The sequence below is a fragment of the Cetorhinus maximus genome, chromosome 12 (genome assembly GCF_964194155.1).
Source record: "Cetorhinus maximus chromosome 12, sCetMax3.hap1.1, whole genome shotgun sequence".
NCBI lineage: Eukaryota > Metazoa > Chordata > Chondrichthyes > Lamniformes > Cetorhinidae > Cetorhinus > Cetorhinus maximus.
The window spans coordinates 20,303,557-20,330,900 of NC_135890.1; the positions used below are offsets into that span (position 1 = coordinate 20,303,557).

The 27,344-nt window shown below is 42.6% G+C and overlaps 1 protein-coding gene and 2 non-coding genes across 3 annotated transcripts in view; 2 read left to right on the plus strand and 1 right to left on the minus strand.

Moving 5' to 3' along the window:
- Positions 1–6,518: 6,518 nt before the first annotated feature.
- Positions 6,519–6,608, minus strand: trnap-agg (transfer RNA proline (anticodon AGG)). The gene is given in 2 exon segments: positions 6,519–6,554; positions 6,573–6,608. It is a non-coding gene; the product is annotated as a tRNA-Pro (tRNA).
- Positions 6,609–8,045: 1,437 nt separating this feature from the next.
- Positions 8,046–8,129, plus strand: trnap-agg (transfer RNA proline (anticodon AGG)). Its single transcript is given in 2 exon segments — positions 8,046–8,081; positions 8,094–8,129. It is a non-coding gene; the product is annotated as a tRNA-Pro (tRNA).
- Positions 8,130–19,423: 11,294 nt separating this feature from the next.
- Positions 19,424–27,344, plus strand: part of tnpo3 (transportin 3) — a 60,672-nt gene continuing 52,751 nt past the window's right edge. Inside the window, exon 1 of the mRNA XM_078553131.1 lies at positions 19,424–19,624. Coding sequence (XP_078409257.1) covers positions 19,505–19,624 — 120 coding nt within the window. The 5' untranslated portion in view covers positions 19,424–19,504. The remainder of the gene's footprint in view (positions 19,625–27,344) is intronic.

Genomic DNA, 27,344 nt, shown 5'->3' on the forward strand with positions numbered 1-27,344 from the left:
AAGTAGAATTCTTTAATTTTCATCACTCGCTACATCCTGATCACCCATTGCCCCTGTGCTAGCTGACCTATATAGGCTTCTAGTCTGGCAATGCCTCATTTCTTTTAAATTCTCATTGTTTTCAAATTCTTCCTCTGCACCATCCTCCAGCCTTACAACCCACCAATCTCTGCACTCCTCTAATTTTGGTCTCTTGTTAATGCTGTTAATTGGTGACGGTGCCTTCATCTGCTTTAGACCTAAGCTCTGGAATCCCATCCTTGCATTTCTGCCCCTCTCCATCTTTAAGATGCTCTTTAAAGCCTGCCTCGGATCAAACTTTTGGTCACCTTTAAAGACCTTAGGCTGTCCTAACCACTATACAGCCAATGAAGTATAACTGAAGTGTAGTTACTGTTGTAATATAGAAAATGTGGCAACCAGTTTACACACAGGAAGGTCTCCAACCGCATTTAAAAATGACCAGATCGTTTTTAATGATGTCGACTGAGGGTTAAATATTGGCAATGACACTGGAGAGCACACCTGCACTCTTCAAAATTGTTGCCATGGGATCTTTTACATCCACCTGCAAGGACAGGCAGGATCATAATTTATTGTCTCATCTAAAAGATGGTACCTCTTGATGCAGCACTTCCCCCTAAGTTATACTAAATTGGATATGTCGTTCTGGATTTTGCACTTGAGAAGAAGCCCTGTTTAAATTTGTCCCTCACTGCCTTTAAACGCTTTCACCAAACACCTAAAAGTAGATGACCTGGTTACGTTGTTGTTTGTGGGAATCTGGTGTGTGCAAACTTGGCCACTGCATTTCCTACATTCCATCAGTGACTCCACGGGCAAAGAATTGTATGAGCTGTAAAGTGTTTTTCGAGATACCCTGAGGTCATGAAAGAAGCTATATAAAAGTGTTTTTACACACCAGAATGTCAGGTGAGCTCCAAATTATCTTCACAAACCAGTAATTGTTCTCAAACAAAATACTGTTGATTCTGAAATTAAAACAGAAAATACTGGAAAAGCTCATAGTTCAAGAAGCATCTGAAGGGAAACAATTAACATTTAAGGCTGATGGGTTTCATCACTCAAGGGAGAAGTTAGATTTAGCAGTTTAAAGGCAAAGGGAGGGGCGTGAGGGACAAAGAGATGGTCTGTGAATAAATGACAAAATGGGTGATGATGCAGGACAAAAGGGGTAATGAAGCAAAAGAAAGTGGTAACAATAGAAACAATAGAATTACCCACTGTCTGAAAAATGGGAGCTGTGGTTATGTTCTGAAATTTTTGACATCAATGTTGAGATCACAAGGCTGCAAAGTAACTAATCTAAATGAGTGCTGTTTCTCAGGCTTGCCTTGAGCTTTGGAACAGTGTAGGAGGCTGAGCTGCAATCATTTTCATGAGATGACAAACCGATGCCTCCATTTCCTCATTCAATAATTTGGGTGGTTATGAAAAGGTCCAGTTTGACCAACATTCTTCCTTAACTAACATCATCAAAGAGAACAAATTCTGGTTAGTCATTTTGCTAACTGGCAGTGTCATTTTTGCCGACACAACAACAGTAGTTGCACTTCAAAAGTAACCCATAGGATGGGAAGCACTTTGCAACATTGAGACACGTGATAAGGTGCTCCAAATATTTATTTTTGTTTCCCCTGTAAGACTGATTACACCAGCGCTGAGTGAGTGTCTGTATGTGTATACTGTCCCCACACTGACTGTATGTAAATAAGGAAGAGATTTTTTAAAATCGAGGAGCTGCTGAACCAGGAGTGGATGTAGATAAGCGAGGATGGGGTGATGGGGAAAATGGAAATTGGTACAAATTCAGAGTTTTGGGTGAACTGAAGTTTACGGAGTAACTGATTTCCGATCCTATCCTTGTGTGCCTGTTGCTTTCTGTAGATTTTATGCTCTGCAGGCTGATGACACACCTGGAAGTCACACTATTAGGAATTCAGGAGGGATGTAAAGATTGTTCTAAACTTTAACTGTCTTAATTTGAAAAGTGAGAATTAGATCTTTCTTTACAAACAGAAAACTTTATTTTTTTTAAAAAAAACACCTTTCACTAAGAGTAAAGCTTTTTTTAAAATAAGGATTCATTCATGATCTCATATTTTAAACTTACAAAAAACCCTATGGAAGGATCATATTCCTAGACCAATGAGCATCATTGTAGTGTTCTGCCAGATGTTTAACCTCTCTCTCTCTCTCTACAAACTGCCACGTCTCTGCATTCTCAGCCTGGACACAGGGAGAGAGGCTCGAGTTCCTCACCTACAGGCAGCAACAGTCTCCTCCGGGATGTATTGAGGGGAGGTCTCTGCCTGTGAGAGGATATGTAACACTACATTACATCCCCTAGAATGTCCCAAAGTGCTGCCTATCCACTACAGTACATATTAGACTCTTGTGAAAAGTGAAGACATCTCTCTGATCAACTACTTTCACCTTCTGTTCACAGTAAAGTTTCGATATAGCTAAAGCTCCTTCTACACAGCTCCATTAAACTCTCCCAGGACAGGTATAGCACAGCTTAGATACAAAGTAATGTTCTCTTTACATTGCCCCATCAATTGCTCCCCGGGCAGGTACAGCATGAGTTGGATACAGAGCAAAGCTCCCTCACACTGTCATCTAACAAACCCAGGTCAGGTACAGCATGATTTAAATGCAGAGCAAAGCTCCCTCCACACAATGTGTCACAATATAGTTCCAGGCTATGGCTGTTGGGTGTGATGTTTCCAAAGTTTCTCTTCCTAACTCTGATGCCGTTCTGTATACAAGAAACACCTAAAAATATCAACTGATTGGGGAAGCAATACAAACAGCTTAATACTTGTACCACTTTAAAACATAAACAGAATTACCTGGAAAAACTCAGCAGGTCTGGCAGCATCGGTGGAGAAGAAAAGAGTCGACGCTTCGAGTCCTCACGATCCTTCAGCAGAACTGAGTATAGTTAGGAGAGGGGTGAAATATAAGCTGGTTTAAGGTGGGCGGGGGAGAGAGAAGTTGAGGGGGGGCGAGGGGTGGTTGTAGGGACAAGCACTTTAAAACATCTTCTGTGATTATACTCTATGAAAGATTTTTGGTTGGGAGGAAGTTGGGAATCCACATTGCTGTGTAATGTGTTGATGCCTCACCTCTGATTATGTTGTCAGTGTTTCATGTGGCTCAGTTGGTAATGTTCTCACCTCTCAGGTTTAAGCCACATTCCAAAGATTTGAGCACATAATCTAGGCTGGCATTTCAGTTTAATGCCGAGGGAATGCTGCACTGTCAGTGGTTCTGCCTTTTGGGTAAGACATTAAATTGAGGCCCCGTCTGCCCTCTCATGGATTCAAAAGATCCCACAGCACTACTTTGAAGAAGTGGAGAGGAGGAGTTCTTCCTGATATTTCAGCCAGTATTTATCCCTCAACCAACATCAATAAAAACATTATCCAATCATTTATCTCATAGTTATTTGTGATACCTTGCTGTGTGCACAAGTTAACTGTCATGTTTTTTATATTACAATATTGATTATCCTTCCAAAGTACTTCATTAGCTTTGCATTTTACAGTGTCCTGAGTTTATGGAAGGTATAAAGACCAGTCTTTCTTTTAAGTGTTGGAAAATGTATCCAGCTAAGAAAAATAATCCACTATATTTACAGTCTTCTACACTGGATTTGCAAATATTATTGACCTCTGTTACAGCTGTCCCGTGAAAGGGTCCAGTAAACAAGACTCTCATACAAAAACAGAAATACCTGGAAAAACTCAGCAGGTTTGGCAGCATCGGCAGAGAAGAACAAAGTTGACGTTTCGAGGCCTCATGACCCTTCAACAGAACTAAGTAAAAATAGGAGAGGGGTGAAATGTAAGCTGGTTTAAGGTGGGGGGGTGGGGGGGGTGAGAGAAGACTCTCCAAGACTCTCATGTTTATGCTTCATTCTGATTTTGTGTGAATTACTTGAACCAAAATTCTGAAATTTGCAATTATGCTTTTAAAATTTTATTTCAATTGTAGTTTTTTGATAGTGAAGGCACTTTTCCAAAATTTTTGTATTAACTTGAACATGAATAAAGAAAAGTGTATAATATATAATCCTTCAATAATTTCTCACTTACCATTCCAACGTTCCAAAGCTAGGGCCAGTAGGAAATTCCTAAAGGGATCAGTCCCAAGTAAAAGAAAAGTTATGATTGAGGAGAATCACTAAGTATTTGGAGCTTTATTGTTTTGGAGCTGATGGTATAGGTAATAAGTGAAATAGTGTATATAATCTATCAAAAAATGCTGATATAAATTCTACTCTTGATTATTCTTATGCCTTAATAAATAGGGTTTAGCTGTCTTAGTTTGAACTAACAATCTGTTGGGTGACCATTTCCTTCAGTCAGAGAGATCAGGAATAAACAGTGGCAACTGGTATTATTTTTACCGTACATTCCAATATTGCAAAGATTAAGTATTCACACACAGACATCTTAGAAACTTTCTACAGAAAGTCAAGTATCAATGACTGCTTATGGAGGTTAACTTTTGCATTCAGCATAAATAAAAAAAATTCCTGGAGAAAGCCCAATAGCTGAAGTGTCAGGGCTTCCAATGGGAGATCTTGTGGCAAGAAAGGGAATGGAAAAAGTCGAAAATTTACAGCAATAATGTCAGCATCTGAAAGTGAAGGAAATAGTTAAAAAAGAGAGGCCTGCATTTACTGTTTAAGAATAAGAGGTCTACCTTTCAGGAAAGGGATAAGGAGAATTTCTTTCTCTCAGAGGGTGATTACTATGTGGAATTCACTTCCCATAAAACAGTGGAGGCTGGGTCATTGAATTTATTCAAGGCTGGGTTAGACAGTTTTTTGATAACCCTTGTCTATGGGGGTGGGGGGCAGACAGCAAAGTGGAGTTGAGACCACAACCAGATCAGCCATAATCTTACTGAATGGTAGAGCAGGCTTGAAGGGCTGAATGGCCTACTCCTAAGTACATGGCACTTTTCAAGACCACCAGACATCTCAAAACACCTTACAGCCAACTAAGTATTTTTGATGTGTCGCCACTGTTGTAATGTAGGAAACACAGCAGCCAATGTTGTGTATAGCAAACAGCAATGACCAGATAATCTGTTTTTGTGATGTAGGTTGAGGGTTATATATTGACCAGGACATCCGGGATGGCTCCTCTGGTCTTCTTCAAGGTAGTGCTATGGGATATTTTACAACCACAAGCAGCAAACAAGGCCTCAGTTTAACATTTCACCTGGAAGGTAGCACCTACAACAATGCAGAGTGGGACTTGAACGTAGAGATTTAGGGACAGAAGTGGTAACAACTGTGCCACTGCTGGTTGCTTTCCTGATTGCCCAGTACTGAACTTTAGACCTGAGGGTTCCATGTTAGAATCATATAACACAGCATAGAAGGAGGCCATTCAGTCCATTGTGCCCATGCCTACTTCCCTGCAAGTGTTTCCTTTTTTAAGTATTTATTCAATTTTGTTTGGAAAAGGAATTAGTATTGAATCTTCTGCCACCCCTTCAGGCAGTTCATTCCAGATCGTAACAACTCACTGCCTAATAAAGGTTCTCTCTTCTGGTTCTTTTGTCAATCAACTTCAATCTGTATCCTCTGGTTTCTGACTCTCATGCAACTGAGAACAGTTTCTTCTTATTGTTGGCACTGTGCTGAGTTTGCTGATCACAGCTTGGGAAGAATTTGCAGTGATACAATTGGCCTCAGTATCCCAAGGCTTGGGAGGAACTTAGCTAGACTTCCAGCTCCCATTTGCTATCCAGTATCCTCTGGTGGAAAGGGTGTTCAAATGGATATTAGGCTAGAAAGAAAGAACTTGCATTTATATGACACCACCTCAGGATATACCATAGTTCTTTACAGCCAATGAATTACTTTTGAGTTTAATCACTGCTGTAACATAGGAAATGTAACAGCCAATTTGCGTACAACAAACTGCAATGGGATAAATGACCAGATTATATGTACTAGTGGTGCTGGAAGGGGAATTAATGTGGCCCAAGACACCAGAGAACTCCCTGCCCTTCTACAAGTAGTGCCGTGGGATCTTTTACATCCAGCTATAGGCAAACAGTGTCTCAATTCGATGTCTCATTCAAAAGATGGCACTTCTGACAGTACAGCACTCCCTCAGTCCTGCACTGGGAACATCAGGTTCAATTGTGTGCTTGAGTTTCTGGAGTGGGACTTGAATCCAGAATCCACGATCCAACAGTTCATGATGCCCTCCACAGCTGAATAACCTGCTGACATTCTACGTCGCAACTCGCGCATGAAGACTGGCCACATAAGCAAGGTTCTGTAGGATGGATCTGTACCCCAGCAAGAATCAGAAGGTGCAGGAGGTGAAGGGAAAAACCTGACAAATGGGTTAAAGCTATAGCTCTGATCTCTAAAAAAAAATAAACCATGAGCCTCTGACTGATGGAGGATCATTAAGAAATTATATAAAAATGATTATTCCTTTATCATTAGGCCAAAACTAGGGCTCGTCCGGGATTTGAACCCGGGACCTCTCGCAGCTTAGCTTGGTGAGCTCCCCTAAGCGAGAATCATGCCCCTAGACCAACGAGCCCTCCTCTGACTGTGACTGAAGATTTTTAACTTCTCTCTCTCTCTCAGAACTGCCACGTCTTTGCTACTACAGGCTGTATATAGGAGCTGTACGGAGGATGGATCAGATTACATAGACATCCAACAGCAGCATAACACACACACATGTTCCTTGTCAGCTGGGCAACATGTAATGGAAACATGCAGACCAGGAAAGTATAGACTTTAATCTGTACTGAGTTGTCTGATCTGAACCAGCTGGTATTTGGGGTAATAAAATTAACCTCTGTATGCTAGGGCAGTGAGGGGAATCAGCCAAAGCTCCTGCTCCTGCTCCTGATCATTGCTCAGCTACCCCTGCTGGACAATGCACATGTCAAAAGAGGATAGGGTAAGGCTTTGGTGTAGTTCCCTCCATAGCCAAATAGCTGGTCTGAAAACTTCAGGGGTCGAAACTAGGACTCCTGGGTCAAAATCCTGGAACTCCCTTCCGAACAGCACTGTGGGTGTACCTACACCACATGGACTGCAGTGGTTCAAGAATGCAGCTCACCGCCACCTTCTCAAGGGCAACTGGGGATGGGCAATAAATGCTGGCCCAGCCAGCGAAGCCCACATCCGTGAATGAATTAAAAGAAATTTGTGGATTCAAGACACACTCCAAAATTTTACACATATAATCGAGGTTAGCACTATGAATGGTGCTGTCTTTTGGAAGAGACATCTGTATAAAATTCCTTGCCATTAGTTGAAGAAGAGCAGGGGAGTTCTCATCTTGTGTCCTGATCAATATTTCCCTTAGCCAACACCTAAAATAGGTTATCTATCAAGGTCTTGAGATGCAGTGGTAGTGTCCCCATCTCTTGGTTCAAATCCCAATTCAGGACTTGATAGCCATGGAAGGTGTGTTTGTAAAGTTCTAGTTCAGAACAGTTCTGCTGAAGGGTCATGAGGACTCAAAACATCAACTCTTTTCTTCACCGCCGATGCTGCCAGACCTGCTGAGTTTTTCCAGGTAATTCTGTTTTTGTTTTGGATTTCCAGCATCCGCAGTAGTTTTTTGTTTTTATCTCTGTGGGATATTCACAGGTTGGGAAAAGTGTTTTCTTTTCTTTGTTGGTTTAAAATGCAACTTATAGCACTTTTCCAACTGTGAAATTCATGAAATTTATGATCAAATCTGTTAAAGGGAATCTGTACTGTATAAACACACATAAATAGACAGCTATCTTGCACTGTATTAGAACAACCAGTGGGTGTCATTTTGTCTGAAAGGTTGGGTGGGAATGATGAGACTAAGTTCATCTTGAGCATATTAAGACTGTAGATACTCTGTGCTGGCTCTATGTGCAGGCTCTGTTTCTGTAACCTGAACATTCCTCCCTACAGCTGCTGTGTGCATGGAAAGCATAGAGACGTGGCTGTTCTTAACGAGTGAGAAACAGAACATCTGGAGAAGGGCTCGTTGGTCTAGGGGCATGATTCTCGCTTAGGGAATGGATGAAATTGCGAGAGGTCCCGGGTTCAAATCCCGGACGAGCCCTGTTTTTTTTCTTTTTCACTGAATGCATATAAACCACAAATCTCACTGCAATAGTTTTATTTTACAAAGTTTCTTTCCTGTATAATTCCACTCTCACAACTCCAACCTTCTCAAATAAATTTCAACCAACCTTGCATTGCCCCCAGGATCTTTGCTACAGAAAGCCAACCTTGTCCATCTGTGTTTTCTTCATCCACACCCTCATAATCTTTTGCTCTTTCCCCCCTGGTTCTTTTTGGAGTCCTGCTGTGCAGGTTTATGACCACCCTGAGAACTAAGCCAAGTGACAATTCTTCTTGTGTGCAATGACGTGTAGCAGCCTATTCAACCCTGGAGGCATCACAATTAAGGAATACAGGCATTGTATTCCAGATGTGCACACATGTTCACTGTTAAGGCCAAGAGTGCAGATAAGAGTGGGTACTCTGGCTGCCTATGTTTCCTTTGAGCTCAGAGGCACTGAGATGAATTGTATTGACCTGAATAGCTGTACCACCTGAGATCAACTAACTCAGCATAGGCAAAAGATCAAAACAGATCCCTCAGCCCGTATGATTCAGTGCCATACAATACGATGAATTTACCCATTGAAACATCATGGGAACTTCCTACACCCATTACAACTGAATACTTAATGCCACTGCCATGTCATGCAAGGACAGGTGGTTTGGAAACCTTGTAATGGTACTAGACAGACTGCACTCCAGAAGTACTTAATTGGCTAAAAAGCACTTTGGGATATCCAGAGGTTGAGAAAAGTGCTTTCTTTTCTTTGCTGGTTCAAAATGCAAATTATAGCACTTTTCCAACTGTGAAATTCATGAAGTTTATTATCAAACCTGTTAACGGGAATCTGTTCATTTATTCACTTAATTGGCTTCATTTACTCCAGTCTTGCTCTGGATGTTCATATTGAAATCCTGGACTTTGGCAGAGTTTGAAGCCAGCCCAGTAAACAGATTTATCTCTCTGAATTTAACGGTCAAAACCCATGGTGCAAGAAACCAGCAAGACTAAGGGGAATAGATGAGGCAAAGTAGGAAATAATTCACATAGCAACAGGAGAGGACCACTCAGCTCCTCGAGTCTCTTCTGGCATTCAATTAAATCATGGCCGATCTGTACTTGTCAAATTACATCAAGATTAGAGATTTAGAAGCTTGCAGATTGCAGTTTGAGTGGGGATTGAAGGAGATGAGGAATTTCACAGTTTGAAGGAGGACTGAAGGAGATGAAGAAATCATTTATCATCTCCACTTCCACTGCCCTCATTGATAGCAAGTTCCGGGTCATTATTAATCCCTGCGTAATAAAGTTCTTTGTCACATTCTCCCTCCATCGCTTGCCTAACCTTCAATCTGTGTCCCCTAGTCCTTGTAACATAAACTAATGAGAACGGATTTTCTTTGTCTACCTTTTCTAAACCTGTTATAATCTTATACACCTCTATCAAATCTCCCCTTAGTCTCGCTTGCTCCAAGGAGAACAACCTCAGCTTCTCCAACCTAACTTTGGAGCTAAAATCACCTTTTTCTGGAAATATTCTGGTAAACCTGGTAGCTGCTCAAGGACCCTCACATCCTTCTTAAAATGCAGTAACCAGAACTGGATGCAATACCCTAATTGTAGCCTAATCAGAACTTTATAAAGGTTCATTTTCCGACTTTTGTACTCAATACCACTATTTACGAAACTCAAGATTCCACATGCTTTGCTAATTAGTATCTCAATACATCCTGCCACCCTCAAGGATCTGTGCACATGCACCCCAAAATCCCTCTATCCCTGCACACTATCTAGAACCATTAATTCGATATTGCCTCTCCCAATTCCTTCTGCCAAAATGCATTGTCACAGTTCTCTGTATTAAATTCCATCTGCCACTTGTCTGCCCACTCTACTAGCCTATCTACGTCCTGTTGCAATTGAATTTTACTCTGTACTTCAAAATCCAAGTCATTTATATATATTATATATATATACAAAAATCAAAAAAAATAGTGATCCTAGCACTGACCCTTTGGGAACAACACTACCATTCTCCATTTTGAAAAATAGCCATTTAATACCACTCACTGTTTTCTACCCTTAAGCCATTTTTTAAATTCAGGCTGAAACTGCCCCTCCTATTTCATGAGCCTCAATTTTGTTAACTAGCCTTTAATGTGGTATTTTGTCAAATTCTTTCTTAAAATCCATACAGACAACATCCATTGCATTCTCCTCATCAACCTTGTCTGTTACTTCATCAAAAAATTCAATTGGATTAGTCAAGCATGATCTGCCTTTTACAAGTCTAGCAAGTGGAGAGTTGGCCCCAATTCCCATTGACTTCAATTTCATTGATGTTTGATCAAATGCAGCCACATTAAAGGCCTTGATATGAAGGGTAGCTGCTCTCACCTCATCTTTAGAATTCAGCTCTTTTGTCCATGTTTGGACTAAGGCTGTCATGAGGTCTGGAGCCAAATGGTTCTGCCAACTGAGCATTAGTAAGCAGGTTATTGGTGAGTAAGTAGAAGCATCTTCTCTGTGTCTAACCTATCAAACCTCTTCACAATATTAAGGAACTCTACATGCACCCTTCTCTTTCTAGAGAAAACAGTCCCAGCCTGTTCATTCTTCCCTGATAGCTATGACCTCACAGTTCTGGTATTATACTTGTAAATCTTTTTTGCACCTTCTCCCATGCCTCTATATCCTTTTTGTAATATGGATACCAGAACTGTGCACAGTACAGTACTTCAAATACTGTATAATCTGACCAAGGATGCTTCATAATGTAGCTGTATAGAATGGTTATAGTGCCATCTACCAGTACTGGAGGAAAATGCTTCCTCCAACCTTAGTTTCCATCCTGATACAAAAGCAAAATACTGCAGATGCTGGAAATTTGAAATAAAAACAGAAATGCCAGAAATACTCAGATGTCAGGCAGCATCTGCAAATAGTGGAACAGAGTTTACATCTTAGGTCAATGACACCCATTTTCTTAGGAATTAACAATGTCAAAAGACCAAACGTCTGCCCAGTTTGCAGTACTGCAGACATGATATGAATTTTATAGTGAATACCCTCGGGATTTTCCCGTCCTACTGCCATAACTTGACACAAACTCTGTTTAAGCATGCGTGCAATTCCACAACCCTGGTTTTGGAATGATTCCAATGAGAGCTAAAATGGCTGCTTAGAGATGGTTTATCTATATCAGAGGAGGTGAAATTCTTGACCTCCTCAAACTTGCTACCACATGGCACATGGAGTAGTTGAAGCAAATAACATGGATGAATTTAGGGGAATCTAAATAAACACTTGACGGAGGAAGGTATAGAAGATTATGCTTATAGGGTTAGATGAAGTAGGGTGGGAGGAGGCTCATATGGAGCACAAATGCTGGCACAGGCCAGTTGGGCCGAATGGCTTGTTTTTGTGCTGCAACTTTCTATGTAATTCTATATAAATCTTTGATCTACAGTTATTAGTTCAGTGAGCAGCACCCCAGGCAAGATTTTCTATGTGATAGCAGCTGTCTGTCTCCGGAAACAATGGACTGCATCCAGGGTGTATGTCACTTCTGTATTGAACATCGTCTGTTGTGGCTGTAGAGGCTGATTCGTGAGCGGCAGTCCCTTCCTCAGCTGGCACAGATCAATAGCGATAGCCCAAGGTCGACTGATGCTTTTTCCTTCCGACGGGCTCTCTTTTCCACATCTGGTCATTTTTTTTTGTCCTCTGCTTTTTCCACGCCCTTCCTGACTGCTTGTCTCCAGGCACTCCGGTCAGCAGTGAGGACTTCCCATACACCAACTCCGATCCCAGTCAACTCGAATTCTCACTTGCAGACATCCTTGTATTGCAGGTGCGAGCATGGGAGATGTTGGTCTTGTGCCATTAGCGAACATGCCTTAGAGCATGTCTTTGGGGTGTGGCTGTCTTCCATTTGGCTCACATAACCCAGCCAATGGAGTCACCGCTGACTCAAGAGGCAAATGGGTGTACTTTGGTACTTGGCACTCTGTCTTGCCAGGAGATGCCCAATATTCTTCTGAGGCAGTGGAGGTGGAAGCTGTTCAGCTGCTTTTTTTTGACTTGCTTCAGTTGTCCATACGTCACTACTGTAAAGGATGGTGCTGAGGACAGAAGCCTGGGGCACATGGAGCTTTGTATTTTCAGTTAGTTTGCTGTTGGTCCACACATGACTTTTCAGCTTTAACAAGACAGCTGCAGCCTTGGCAATCCTGGTACTGATTTCAGTAGGGACTGGTTGCTGGTAATTGTTGATACAAGGTATGTGAAGCTGTTGACAACCTCCAGGGTGAGGTTGTCGATGTTGATGGAAGGTGAAGTCTCTACACCCCAGTCCATAACCTTGGTCTTCCTGACACTGATTGTCAATCCAAACTCCTAGCAGGCCCAGGAGAACCAATCTACAAACCATTGTAAGTGAACCTCAGTATGTGATGCCAGTGTGGCATCATCAGGAAACAGCAACTCATGGCCTAGGACATTACACACTTCACAGAATCACAGAATCACACAATGCAGAAGAGGGCCTTCGGCCCATTGAGTCTGCATCAACACTTGAGAAACACCTGATCTACCTACTTAATCCCATTTACCAGCACTTGGCCCATAGCCTTGAATGTTATGACGTGCCAAGTGCTCATCCAGGTACTTTTTAAAGGATGCGAGGCAACCCGCCTCCACCACCCTCCCAGGCAGCGCATTCCAGACCGTCACCACCCTCTGGGTAAAAAAGGTTTTCCTCACATCCCCCCTAAACCTCCTGCCCCTCATCTTGAACTTATGTCCCCTCATGACTGACCCTTCAACTAAGGGGAACTGCTGCTCCCTATCCACCCTGTCCATGCCCCTCATAATCTTGTACACCTCGATCAGGTCGCTCCTCAGTCTTCTCTGCTCCAACGAAAACAACCCAAGTCTACCCAACCTCTCTTCATAACCTAAATGTTTCATCCCAGGCAACATCCTGGTGAATCTCCTCTGCACCCCCTCCAGTGCACTTAGGCCTTGGCATGCAGTCTTGCCAAATTGAACGGCTTGCAGTCAACTCTGGCATGCAGGTAAACACCCTCATTTGAGCCACTGAAAGCGTACGATAGCAGTATGGTGAAAAATAAGCCTAAGAGAGTTGGTGCCAGGACGTAGCCCTGCTCTATGCTGCTGCTGGTCTTGAAAGCCTCCAATGATGCTCCATTGTCACTGATGAAACTGTGCATGTTCCCGTGGAAAGAAGAAATGACACCCAGGAGTCCAGGAGGGCAGCCTATTTTCTACAACAGTTAAAGAATCTGCCTCTGCTGACAAGGTCGAAGGCCTTGGTGGGGCCTATGAAAACAATGTAGAGTGACCTGTGCTGTTCGGGGCACTCCTCCTGTAACTGCCGAAGTAAGAAAGTCATGTCAACTATTGATCTGTCAGCTTTGAAGTCGCACTGAGACTCAGGGTAGGTGTGTAATGCTAGGGTCTGCAATCTGGTCAGAGCAATGTGAGCAAAGACCATCCCCACAATACTTAACAAGGAGATCTCTCGGCAATTGTTACAGTCACTGTGATCCCCTTTGTTTTTGTATAAGGTGACTACTTTTGCATCACCCATGTCATGAGGCACAAATCCTTCCTTCCGGTAAAGAAAGAACAGCTCTCTTAATTGTTGGCGGGCATGCCGCCGACTCCTCTGCGCGCCTGTCAACTGAAATATCGTGAGTGGGTGGTGACATCGGGATGCTCGATCAACATCATCGCGCGCTATTTCACGCTTTGTGCATGTCGGGTGCGCGCCCGTGTGCCGAGCTGAAAATCCAGCCCAGTGTGTGCAGAGTTATAGATGGTGTTGTGCAGATGATCCCACTTTGACAGTGCACTCTGGCCTTGGACGCTGTTGTCCAAAAGAGCCTGAAGGAGCATGTTGAGGAACTCCTGGTTCCTTTCTGGGTCAGTGGTATGGCAAGCATTGATCCAGATAACCTTTCTTCTTGAAGTGGTAGATATTCCTTGGCTGAAGCCTGGTGCTTCGCACCAGGGAATGGTCAGTGTCACAGTCAGCGCTGTGATAGCTACCGGTGATTAGGACACTGTTGAGGGTGGTATGTCTAGCGATAATGAGACCTAGCTGGTGCCAGTGGCGTGATCTCGGATGTCTCCAGGACATTTTGTGCCATGTTTGGTTTGGAAGTAGCTGTATGCCACTCAGTTTCCATAGTTACAGCATAGCTCCAGCTACTTCTGTCCATTTTTTTCATCTTGCCGATTCCCTGGTACCCTATGCACGTTGGCCAAGTTGTATAGTCGGTACCCACGCTTGCAATGTAGTCCTCTAGAAGGTACAGTCCCTTGGTACTGTGAATTCCATTGATAGCAGCATCAAATGCCTCATAGAACTGATCCCTGACATCTGGGTTGGGGCTGAGTGTCAGGGCATAGATGCACATGAGGTTAATCGGCTGGTTCTTGTTGACAAGTGAAGAATAAGAAGTTTCTTTGTGTGTGAGGGATTCAAACATCTCGAATAGAACATTTTTTACTGCGAAACCCACTCCATGCTCATGTGTTGCCTCTTGGAAGCAAGCAGGTCATTGTGGGGCAGCACCGAACAGACTGGGGGTGGCCTAGCTTGAAGCAGGCAGCAACTATCCAATGAGATGCGATGATCTCTCCTACTGTTGGAGGTAACCCCTGGTGCTCATACTCTATGCTAACTGACCAAGAGCTTATAACTGGTAACTGTTTCTTCCCGTGCTGTGCCAACATAAACCACAAAGCTGGAGTGTCCTCTCCAGGGCACAGGCCTAGGCAAATATTTTGGAGACTCTGAGTTGCTCAAGCATCAGGGACCCCCCACTCTCTGCATTGCTAGTATTGTCCAAAGGAAAGGATGAAACCAGTACCGCTTGGTACCAGCTCTGCTGCAGGAGTTGTCAGAAAGCTGCCTGATAGGTAACAGATTACCACCTGTGGGACTCCACTCCGGATTTTCTGTCAGGGTTTACTCCCTTTTCCTTTGTCTCTCCTGAGACACCCATAAGGCAGTGGGGCTATTTACCCATAGCTGGGGATCTGGTTCATGGGCACCAGGGCATAAACGCATGTCGTTGGGGCTATATGCCATGCATCTGGGGGCCAGGCTTCCTCTGAGACCCCAGTCATTTAGTCTGGGCTTGTGAGGTACCCTGTTTACGTATGTCGCCACGGGGAGGCACTACCTAAGGCCTGCTAATGAAGAGCTATGTCCTGGCAGGAGAGCCTTACACACTTGGCCCACTTTTGTAATAGTTATACTGTTAACCAGCAGAGAGAGCTGAAAGTAAGAGGTGACAAGCAGACTGACCACTACCCACCACCCACTACGCTAATACACTTGACAAATCGCATGAACCAGAGACACACTGAAGATCATCAACCAAATATTTTTGATATATATTACTTTATTTAAGAAAGGAAGTTAGAACAAGTCCAGGGAACTATAGACAAGTTAGCTTGATGTCAGTAGTAAGAAACATAATGGAATTCTTATCCAGCAATGTAAAAGAAAAACATCCATAAACTGTAAATATAAATAGTTTGCACAGATTCCAAAGTGCAAGGTCATACTTGACCATACTGAATTTTTTTTGAAGAAGTAGCAGGAAGACTAGATAAGGGTAATGGAGTAGATGTAATATATTTGGATTTTCAAAAGGTAAGTTATTACATAATAGACACATGACTAAGTTCAGAACATGTGGAGTCAGGGGACAAGTAGCAGGATGGATAGCAAGCTGGGTATAAAACACAGAAAAGGGAAGTTGGGATAAAGACTGGCAAAATGTCAGAGTGTCTTCCACAGGGACCGATGCTGGGAACCACTGTTCTTCCCAATCTACGTTCATGATTTGAACTCGGGAATTGAAAATACAACTTCAAAATTTGCAGATGGTATCAAATTAGGCAGTGTAATTAACATAAAATGAATGTGACAAAATACAAAAAGACGCTGGTAAACTTGCAGAATGGGCAAATGATTTTCAATACTGGTAAGTGAGAGGTGATGCATTTTGGTAGGAAGAATAAAGAGGCCACATACTTCTTGGATAATAAAACTCTAAATGGGATAGAGGAGCAATTAAGGGATCTAGGGATAGACATTCACAACTCACTAAAAGTAGCGACGGATGCTAACAAGGCCATGAATAAAAACCAAGAATTGGGATTCATTTCTAGAGGGATAGAATTGAAAAGCAGGGAAATTATGTTAAACTTGCACTGAAGAACACAATTGGAGTACTTTTCTTTCTTCTTTCATGGGATCTGGGCACTGCCAGCATTTGTTGCCTATCCCTAATCGCCCTTGAACTGAATTGCTTAGCCATTGCAGAGGGTGGTTAAGAGTCAATCACATTGCTGTGGTTCTAGAGTCACACGTAGGCCTGATCAGATAAGGATGGCAGATTTCCTTCCCTAAAGGACATTAGTGAACCAAATGGTTTTTTGCAACAATCAGTGGTAGTTATCATGGTCACCATCACTGAGACTAGCTTTATATTCCAGATTTTTAAAAAAAATGGTTAATTGAATTTAAATTCCATCAGCTGCCATTTGAACCCATGTCCTCAGGGCATTAACCTGGGACTCTGGATTACTAGTCCAGCAACATTACTACTACACTACCATCCCCTTGTATACTGTTCTGGTCTCCATGTTATAAAATAGGATATAAAGGCATTGGAAAGTTGCAAAACAGATTCACAAGGCTGATGCTAGAACGGAAAGGATATACTTATCAAGAAAGACTGAACAGACTGGAGCATTATTCTTGAGAAAAGAGAAGGCTGAGCCAAGAAAGACTGAACATATTGGAGCTCTATTCTCTAGAAAAGAGAAAGCTGAGCGGTGATCTGATGGCCTACAATTATTAGAAAGGTTTGATAGGATAGATGTAGAGAAAATGTTGATATAGAAAAATTGTGGGAATGCAAAATTAGAGATCATAAATGTAAGATTATCACTAATAAATCCAGTAAGGAATTCAGAAGAAATTTCTTCACTCAGTGATTAGAACGTGATACTATTGCCACAAGGACTAGTTGACGCAAATAGCATTGATGCATTTAAGGAGAGCTGGATAAACATGAGGGAGAAAGGAATAGTAGGATGTGTTCAAGAGTTAGATGAAGAGGGCTAAGAGGTGGCTCTTGTGGAGCAGAAATTCTGACATGGCTCAGTTGGATCAAATGGCCTATTTTTATGTTGTAGACTCAATGCATTTCGATGTAATCTTTTCCAAACAAAAACTATCAATCTCAGTCTTGAGAATTTTAGTTGACTCAGCATCCAGAGACTTTTGGGGGGAGAGGGTTCCAGATTTCTATGACCCAAGGTGTGAATAATTGCTTCTTGATTTCTCTCCTAAAGGCATAGCTTTGATTTTAAGTCTGACCTCTCTTGTCCTGGATTTCTCCAGCGAGGGTAATAGTTCCTCTCCATCTACCCTAACGGATCCCATAAGCAGTTCAAAGACTCTTCAATTAGATGTCAGTCTTTCAACCTTCTAAACTTGAGGGAATACAAGCTAAGTCTAGACAACTTGCTTCTTAGTTTAATTGTTTAAAAAGAGGAAGACTTGCATTTATATAGTGCCTTTTACCACCTCAGGAGATCCTACGTATTTTACAGCCAATTAAGTATTTTTAAACTGCAGTCACTGTTGTAAAATAGGAAACATGGCAATGGATTTGAGCATGACAAGATCCCACAAATGGCAATGTTACTATGAGCAGACAATGTTTTTTTTAGCAATGTTGATTGATGTATAAGTACTGCTCAGGACAATGCGGATAGCTCTCCACCCCTTCTTTGAAATAGTGCCATGGGATCTTTTATGACTGCATGAGAAAGCTGAGAGGACCTCAGTTTAACGTATCATCCAAAAATGGCACCTTTGATAACGCAGTACTCCCTCAGTGCTACACTGGTTTTTGTTGTCAGCCAAAAGTTTAGTTGTCAAGATTTTGGAGTGGAACTCGAACCTACAACTGCTCATACTCTCCAAATCATTCTGGTGAATCTGCATTGGCCCCTCTCAAGAGCCAATATACCATTCCTGGAATTTGGTGGTCAAAACTAAACACAGTGCTCCAGATGATGTCGGACAAAGGCTCTGCACAACAGATGAATCACTTCCTCCCTGAAGATGAATCACTTCTAGCCCCCTTGGTTTTCATAATGCCACTGTCAAACTCTCCCCTCCCCTCCCTTTTGTCATGTGTGTTTGATTGTGTCACAATCTCATGTCTTTCTTTGAAATTCATGTTTTCATTTGTGATATAATTGGAGATACATGCACACTGTAGTGTCAATCAAGGTTATGTACTGAAGTCCTGGAGTGGGCCTTGAATTCACAACCTTCTAAATCATGTTGAATGCATTATTAACTGAACCAAGTTGACAATATATTGCAGATAACACAGAAGGTAATTCAGACCCGCAAGCTAAATCCACCATATAATTAGATCATGGCTAAACTGCATCATAACTCCACCTTTCTGCCTTGGTTTGATAACCCTTAATATCCTTAGCCCAACAAAAATCAATCATTCCTGTTTTGACATTTTACATGAATACCCAGCCTCAATGTTTTTTTTTTGGGGAGAGGGCGTCCCAGATTTCCAGGACCCTTTGTGTGAAAAAGTGCTCCCTGACATCATCCTCGAATGGCCTAGCCCGAATTTTAAGGTTATGCCTCCCTTGTTCTGGATTCTTTCACCACAAGTGGGAGAAATTAATGCCAGCCTTATTTGCAACATCCGTTTTGCTCTCCTTTCCCGCTGCATTTTGGTATCACAAATGCTGGCATCGCTCAACTATCTTAGGTGGCTATTTGTTCGTGGGTGGGCGGGCTATTCGACTACAGGGGGAATCACATTGAATTTTTCTACAACAACAACAACAAAAAAAAAACATAAATGGGTGTCCTCTTCCATTGAGAGCTGGGTCCAGGTATTTCAGTTACTCAAAACACCGTTTTGCCCCCCCCCCCCCACCCCGCGTGGAATGGAAAACAGGGGCGTGCTGTTTGCGGAACAGAGAGAGAGAGGGCCAGCCAGGGGTTGTCTCTTGACCTGGCTGCTTCCTGCCTATGCGGAACCCGGGAGCGGGGGGTGGGTATTCCAGTCGGAACGCTTGCCGTGTGAAGCCGAGTTCCGGTGCGGGCTCAATGGCGGCCGCGAGAGCTGGTGAAGACATTTAAAAACGAGAGAAAAATTCAACCCCGATCCTGATTTCAAACGCCCGAACGAACGGAGTCGGGCCACGCCAGGGGATCGAGCGGCTTCCAGTCCCACCGTCCTGCCCACTCCGTGCCGGAGCTGCCAGGCGCCATGGCCGGGGACAGGCCCTCGCTCACCGTCGTCTACCAGGCCGTCAAGGCGCTTTACCACGACCCGGACCCGGCCGGCAAGGAGCGCGCTTCCGTCTGGCTGGGCGAATTCCAGCGATCGGTAAGGGGGGGGGGCGGGAAAAGGAGGGCGGTAATCGAGCCCACCCCCCACCCAAGGCCTCAACCCGGGGCCTGCAGGCCCTCACCCAGCTGGGAGGAAAAGGCCGAGCCAGGGAGAGCCGGCAACGGACACCGGGGGAGGAGGAGGAGGAGGAGGAAATTATCACCGCGGAGGGCAAAATGGGGACCTGCGAGCTGGGAAAGTCTTGTTAAATTCAGAACCACTTGATCTGAAATCCTTGACGTTAAAAAGTCGAAACGGGCCCAATAAATCCAAAAGGGAAACTTGTCACCAAGTTAACGTGAACCGACATCCTTGTGATTGCGGACCCCGTGAGCTCTACCTTCGCCTCAACAGCTCCATAGTTAATATTTATCTAAACTTGTCACCGAGTCAAATTCAGCTGGGGACCCTTTTAATGATGGAATCAGACGAGAAGGAAACAGTTTTTTTTTAAAATAAAAAGTCACCCCCCCCTTTAATCTACTCCACTTTGACATCAGGAATTTTACACCTTTGAGTAAATGTTACATGTAGACTTGTCACGGAGTTAAAATTAAATCGTAAACGTTTTAATAGCGCCAGTGGAGAGAATAGTTAAAACAACCTTCACATTCAATAGCCTCCACTTAATCATTTTACATTTAATATGCAATTTGAAGGTTTAAATCAAGCGAAAAGCATCTACATCGTTCTGATGCAATACCAGAGAAGAGAAAAGAGAATTTAAAAATTCGGGGAGTCCCACTTTAATATATGTAATTTCACATTTAATATTTATTTGAAAGATTAAACTGATAAAATGGAAGTAAACCTGGATTGCTCTAATAATTGAGTCGGTGGCAAGGAAAGCAGCTTGAAATCTTTACCAAATTCAGCACTGTACTTTAGTATAACTAATTTCCTACATGATAATCTTTACTGAAGGGTTGCATTCCCAAAGTCTGCGGCATTTCCAGACTCAAGAAAAATGCTGATTAAAATAACCCCAGTGTCAAATTGGCTCACAATTTTAATAATTTTATTGTTTGTTTCAGTTCTTCAAATAAAATATTGATGACAAGGATAAATAAGTGTGCATCTCTTAGAAAAATACATGAATTTAGGATATTGAATTGCAACAATTATTTGGATTATTTCAGATCTGACTGGTGATAGACTCAGAGGCTTGCAATGCCTCCACAGTTTTAGATGTCAGGTCCAAATCTTCTAGTTTTTTTTGGGATGTGGACATTGCTGACAAGGCCACATTTGTTGTCTTTGAGTATGAAGTGCTGGTGGCCTTGTCCTTGAACTGCTGCAACTTTTGTCCCAATGGTGCTATCTCTAGATTGTGACCCAGTGACAGTGAAGGGATGGTGATATATATGTCCAAGTCAAGATTGTTGTTAATGGTTATTCTCCAATTGGATGGACAATGTTTGTGTCGGCTGGAGAGTGTGTTGCCCTGTTTGGTGTTGTGTTACAAATGACAAAAAATGGTGCAATTTTAGTTGTAAGCCCTGGATCAGTGTATAGCTCTGTGAACTCCGAGTTAGAAGATCATAGGTTCAGGTTCCACTCCAGAAAGATGAACACACAATTCAGGCTGATGCCTCACTGCAGTGCTGAGGCAGGTGTTCACTGTTGGAGGTATGGTATTTCATGTGAGATGTTAAACTGATGCCCCATCTGCCCCTCCAAGTGAATGTGAAGGATCCGTTGCATTATTTTGAAGAAAAGCGGATGAGGATGGTGGTGTTCTCCTGATGTCCTGGCCAATAGTTATCTCTCAACCAAATCACTAAGGTAGATTACCTGCCCATTATCTCGTAGTTGTTTATCGGACCTCTGTGCACAAATTGGTTCCTCCGTTTCCCAGAGTTACTCAGTGACTACACTTCAGAGTTGTTTCATTGGCATTGAAACACTTCGAGATGCTCTGATATGAAAAATGCTATCTCTATAAATGCAAGAAAAAAAGCGTTTAATTTATTCAAACATAATGTAAGCAGTAAGAACATTTGCTGAAAGGCAACCTTTTTTCTGGTATGTAATAATACAAAGTTACTTAGGCTTAATGTTGAGTTTTGAGAGGCAAAGAAAAGCCTCATTACACTGCAGGGTGTGTAATCTGAGGGTATTCTAGGCACTTCACATTGTCACATGCTATGTGATTCAGTTAAGGGTTTACTTTAACTTGTCTTTTCTTGGATGGGTTTTGAGACAGAAGCTTTAATTCATTTCCCTCACCTGTAGCATAGGAATTAATTTTGAGTTTTATAAGGAAGCAACAAAGAATGTTCTCTGCAGCTGAGGTGTTTAGGAATTCTGAATGCTAACAACTGCTATGATATTACTAGTTTTCCCACCTCCATTTGCCTGCTAGCGAGATGTGTCCACTGCTATGTTCTAAACAGCTGTTGGAATATCTGTTGGGATCATCTCTTTTTGGTGATGTGTCTTCTGATTATGAAGGAAGGTCCTAGGTTTGTGCTGATTTTAGGGAGCATTGCACATGATCTTGGCCATGGGCCAGGGAGGGAGAAATCAGACAGAGTTCCTGCTCCTGATCATTAGACAATGACCCTTGCTATTAAATCTGATATCCTGAGCAGGCAATGGTTGCCGGGGGACGGTGGAGGTGGTGGTGGAATTGAAAGATCCTGAGCAAGCAGGGAACTGGAGGGACTTTTTTTTAATCCTTTCACAGGATGTGGTTGTTGCAGCCTAGGCCAGCATTTATTGCCCATCCCTATTTGCCCTTGAGAGGTTGTGGTGAGCTGCCTTCTTGAACCACTGCAGTCCATGTGGTAAAGGTCTGGATTGGGCTCCTGGAAGAATTGAAAGGTCTAAAGTGGGCTCCTAGGGGGAAGGTTGAAGGGTCCGGAGTGGGCTCCTGGGAATCTCAGACACTGTAGGGCACAGGATGATTTGCAGAGGAGAGGTTTCTGTGGGATTGAGGTAGCAGACCAGTGGTTTGTACTACTGTGCACAAATAAAATAATTTTAAAACATTGCCTTTAAGATATTTGCAACAGTCACCTGTCTTTAGCCAATGACCTTTGATGTTAAATTTGATATCCTGAGCAGGTAATGGTTATAGATGGTGGAATTGAAATGTCTTGAGCATTCAGCTGGGGAGATTGAAGGTCTGGAATGGGCCCCCCAGGGGGGAGGATTGATCCTTGCCATTAATGCCACCTATAATGTGCACACAGTCTTGAATGTTGAGACTTTTCCAGTGACTTGATAAGCTGCTCCCATGTTTGCCGTATGAATTGTTGCTGCTTATCCAGATCTTTGAACATGTAAGAACCAGTATGACCAGCTCTGGCTTGCTGGCACTGCTTCTATTACAATGTGCTCACTACAACTTTACTGAAGTGCAATGGGCGTGTGAGGTGAAGAATGGTGTGAAATGGGTAAGTTGTGTTGTACGGGTGAAGAGGGTATGGAGTGTGAGCTGAGGGGGGTGTGGTATGGAGGGAAAAGGTGTGGCTGTGGAGTGTGAGGTAGGGGAGGGTGTGTTGTACAGAGGAAAAGGTGTGGCAATGGAGTGTGAGGTAAGGGAGGGCGTGTTGTAAGAAGGGAAAAGTGTGGCTATGGAGTGTGAGGTAGGGGAGGGTGTAAAGTTACAGTGTAATGTGACAGAGTTGTTGTAAAGTAAGTTGGAACTCATTCCCTCGGTGCAGTGTGAAATTGATTGATCATTGAGGAACACATCTACTAATGTGTCTCTTCCCATATCTATCTTTTGACCAAATGACTTTCTGTCCACAGCTTTAGCTTTTCACCGTTATATGTGAATGATAGGCAAGATTCCAAAGACTGATGGTGGTGTGGAACAGAAAATGTGCTTTACTGCATGAAGTAAATAAAGCAATGAATCATTTTGTGTAAGAGGGCATTTGATTGAGTAGAATTTTATAACTTGTCTGAAAATTGAAATTAACCGGAGAAAGTGTCAAAATAGACAGCATCGTGTGTTGAATATTGGTTTCCACAATGTGATTAATTCCATTTTCGCATTCCCTCCCACCTTCATTTTCTGCCTGATCATGTACCCCTATTGAGACAAACTTGTTTCTGGTCATGGGATTTTAAGTTGGTGACAGGATACTGAAGGAAAAAGGCACTTCAGTGACTCACCTGGTCTCTATCCCATTTTGCGATGCGATTTTGGGTCAATTGAAGGACTAACAGTTTGATTTTAACTCCAATGGCTGCTGTGAAAACCCATCAATTGTTGACCCAGAGCACTGTGTACTACTTGCATTGCTGCATGTGGTACAACCATTATGGAAGAAAGGGTGACATGAGGAAAAGCTTTTTGACACATCAAGTGGTTAGGATCTGGAATTCACTGTCAGAATGTATGGAGGCGGCAGATTCATTGGTGCTTTCGAAAGAGAATTGGACCATTATCTGAAGAGGAAAAATTTGCAAGACCACAGGGAAAAGGCGGGGGAGTGGCACTAGGTGATTGCTCTTGCAGAGAGTTGGCACAGATATGGTAGGCTGAATGGCCTCCTTCTGTGCTGTAACTATTCTATGATACTAAATAAGATCATCCCCTCCACCTGTTGAACTTGTGTGGTGCGTTTGTGGTGAGCACTGCTTGGCCCAATTGATTGCAATTTTTGCCCCAAAAGTGGATGCAATGTCAAATTTCTGAACTGTCGAAATCATATCCGTTTTTTTTAAGCTGATAATTGAGTAATGCAGTTAAGCCTAAAAGGAAGTAAGGCTTTTGATATCAGAAATCTTGAAGTATGCTGAGCTAAGTAATTTTCATTAATTTTCTTCCAGCTTGGTTTTGTCTGTTGTTGCCTTCAACAACTTTTCTGGTAGTCTGTTGTCCTTTGCTGCCAACACAGAGAAGCTCGTAGTCCCAACAACACAGTGATATTCTGGGCAGGAGAAAATCATTGTTCTGTGCTGACTCTCTCTAACCAGAATTTGACCTTAAAGCTGAACCCTTAGACTATCCTTGATCAATGTCTCTAACATTCACCCTACAATTGAGTTCTGGTCTATAATTTGTAGGATCACCATCTGCCCCCTTACGATTTTGGGGAGTCCATTTTAAATATTCCAATACATGTGGATACTTCCTGATTCCATTGAGTCTTTAAAGGATATTGACAAGGGGATTTGCAGGCCCCTCATCCAGCTCTACCAGTGCACTTTGATGGAAATTAGAGTGCCAATCCTTACCTGCAGCTTTTTAAACCTTCAGTGTAAAAAGAAAAGTCCCAAGATGCTTTACAGAGAGGCTAGTTAAAAGTAGATAAGAATTTCACTGTTTGATTTTAGATATGTCCCTCTCCTGTTCCATCCCTGCACATATCAGGATTTAAAAATATTTGTTCTTGGGATGTGAGTGATATTCACAAAGGGGGAACACTTACTGAGTTACTGTGAGTGCATTAAGAGTCAGCCATATGATATGGGACCAAAATCAGATCAGTTCAGGAAAGCAGATTCCATTCCCTGAAAGTCATTTTCTATACTGAATTCAGTTTAATAACTGGCCATCTTGGGATTTGGACTCCTGATTGCTTGGCTGTTAGTCCAGCATAATAATCATTAGGCCACCTGAAACCCGTTTTTCATAACTGTCCCGGTCTCATTAGCCTAGTGCCCTCTTGCGGTGCTACTTTGTGATGTTGATGAGGTGTCAGCTGTGGCTCAGTTCATAGCACCCTCGCCTTTGAATCACAAGGTTGTGGGTTCATATCCCACTCCCGGAAACTGTGATTGTACTCAAAAGAGTTGCAATCTGTGACTGTTGATAACTCGAAAGAATTTTTGTGATGTTGATGTTTCACTGTGCTACTTACAAAAGTAAGTATGGTATGTGTGTGGCATGGTGTGGACTATTTATGTGTGAGTGCAGCTCTGATATTCCAAATTACCCATTTCAGTCCTGTCCTTCTGGGGAGGTGACATGCAGGGCAAACATCCTTGTATTCGGCCCAAAGAATCCTCACCTTCGAAGGAATCTCTCCCCACCTTTTCGGTTTCCTACACCAACTGTCCTTCTGGTCTTTGAGACTGTGTCTGGTTGTTTTACGTTCCACTTCTGAACCATGACTTTCAGGAGCTTTGCTGAATATATGCCAAAGTTATTCCATGTAGGACCTTCCATTGGCAGAGAGAGAGAGAGCCTGAATTCCCAGTGCTGTTGAGTTTACAGTGTTATTTGCATATGTAGTTTCACTACAGCACTGTCAGCTCTTGAAAAGGAGTCTCACCATCAGTACTGAAATGAGTTGTTTCTCCTCAACATTTTTTTCTTTCTTTCCTTGTGTTCGCTATTTTGGAAAAAGTAATGCTGGTGGCTTAGTTGGAAGAATTGGGTGGTGGGAGCTATTGAGTCCAACAGAATGAAGGAGTGGAATTATCCTGCTTACCCCAAATGGCTACTGATGAACATCTTCACCTCGGTCGCTTTGAGATATTGGGTTTGTTGTCATCTCAGCTAGCATACTGATCTAACTTCCAAACATTTGACTTGGGAACTTCTTTCAGCCAGCACACTGTTACTGACTGCATCATTACTGATAGTTATCCAGCTCCTTTGCACTATCTGAATTCTGTGACCTTGATCTGGGTGAAACAGTATTTGGAGTCCGAATGTGGCTACATCCCAAGTTGAGCCCAAGCAGCTTCCCTGTGTGGGGAGGGGCTAATGGCTAAAGGAGAGTGAGGAAATCTGAGATAGTATTGGCAGGTATTTGAGGGCTCAAGGGATATGTGCAAGGAGAATGAAGTTATTTCACAGGGCCATAAACCACATCCTGTCTGTACCAATGTTTAGCTTCCTCTTATCCTCAGTTCAGTAGAAACACAGTTCAGTAGAAATATAGAAGCAAAAGTAGGCCGTTGAGCCCATTGAGCCTGTTCTGGCATTCAGTGAGATTATGGCTGATCGGTGGGCCCCTGGCCAGATCGCTTAATACCTTTGGTTAATAATTTAAAATTTGAAATAGATAGATTAACAATTGACTGAGCATCAGCTGCTGTTTGTGGAAGAGTGTTTCAAACTTCTACCTTTGTGTACAAGTGTTTCTTAACTTCACTCCTGAAAGGTCTGGCTCTAATTTTTAGGCTGTGTTCCCTCATCCTAGACTCCCAAACCAGCAGAAATAGTTTCTCTCTACTCCATCAGTTCCTCTTAATATCTTGAAAACGGCAATCAAATAACACCTTAATTTTCTAAGTTCCAGGAAATATAATCATGGTCGGTATTATACTAATAGTGTCCGAATAATTCTGCAGAACTGTTTTGTGATGAACAAATTTAATACTAATAAAGAAAGTCATCCAATGCCTTTCAAAACCTTGGATGCCCCAGAGGCCTTTACAGCCAATGAAGTACTTTTTGAAGCGTATCGCTATTATAATGTAGAAAACATGGTAGCCAATTTGTGCACAGCAAAGTCCCATAAGCAGTAATGGAATAATGGCTGGATAACTTGTTTTTAGTTATGTTGAGGATTACATATTGAACAAGACACTGGGGGAACTCCCCTGCTCCTCTTCAAAATGCATCCACCTGAGAAGGCATAAAAACAGAAAATGCTGGAAAAACTCAGCAGGTCTGGCAGCATCTGTGGAGAGAGAAACAAGAGTTAACATTTCAAGTCTGTATGACTGTTCTTCAGAATCATATGGACTCGAAACGTTAACTCTGTTTCTCTCTCCACAGCTGCTGCCAGATCTGCTGAGTTTT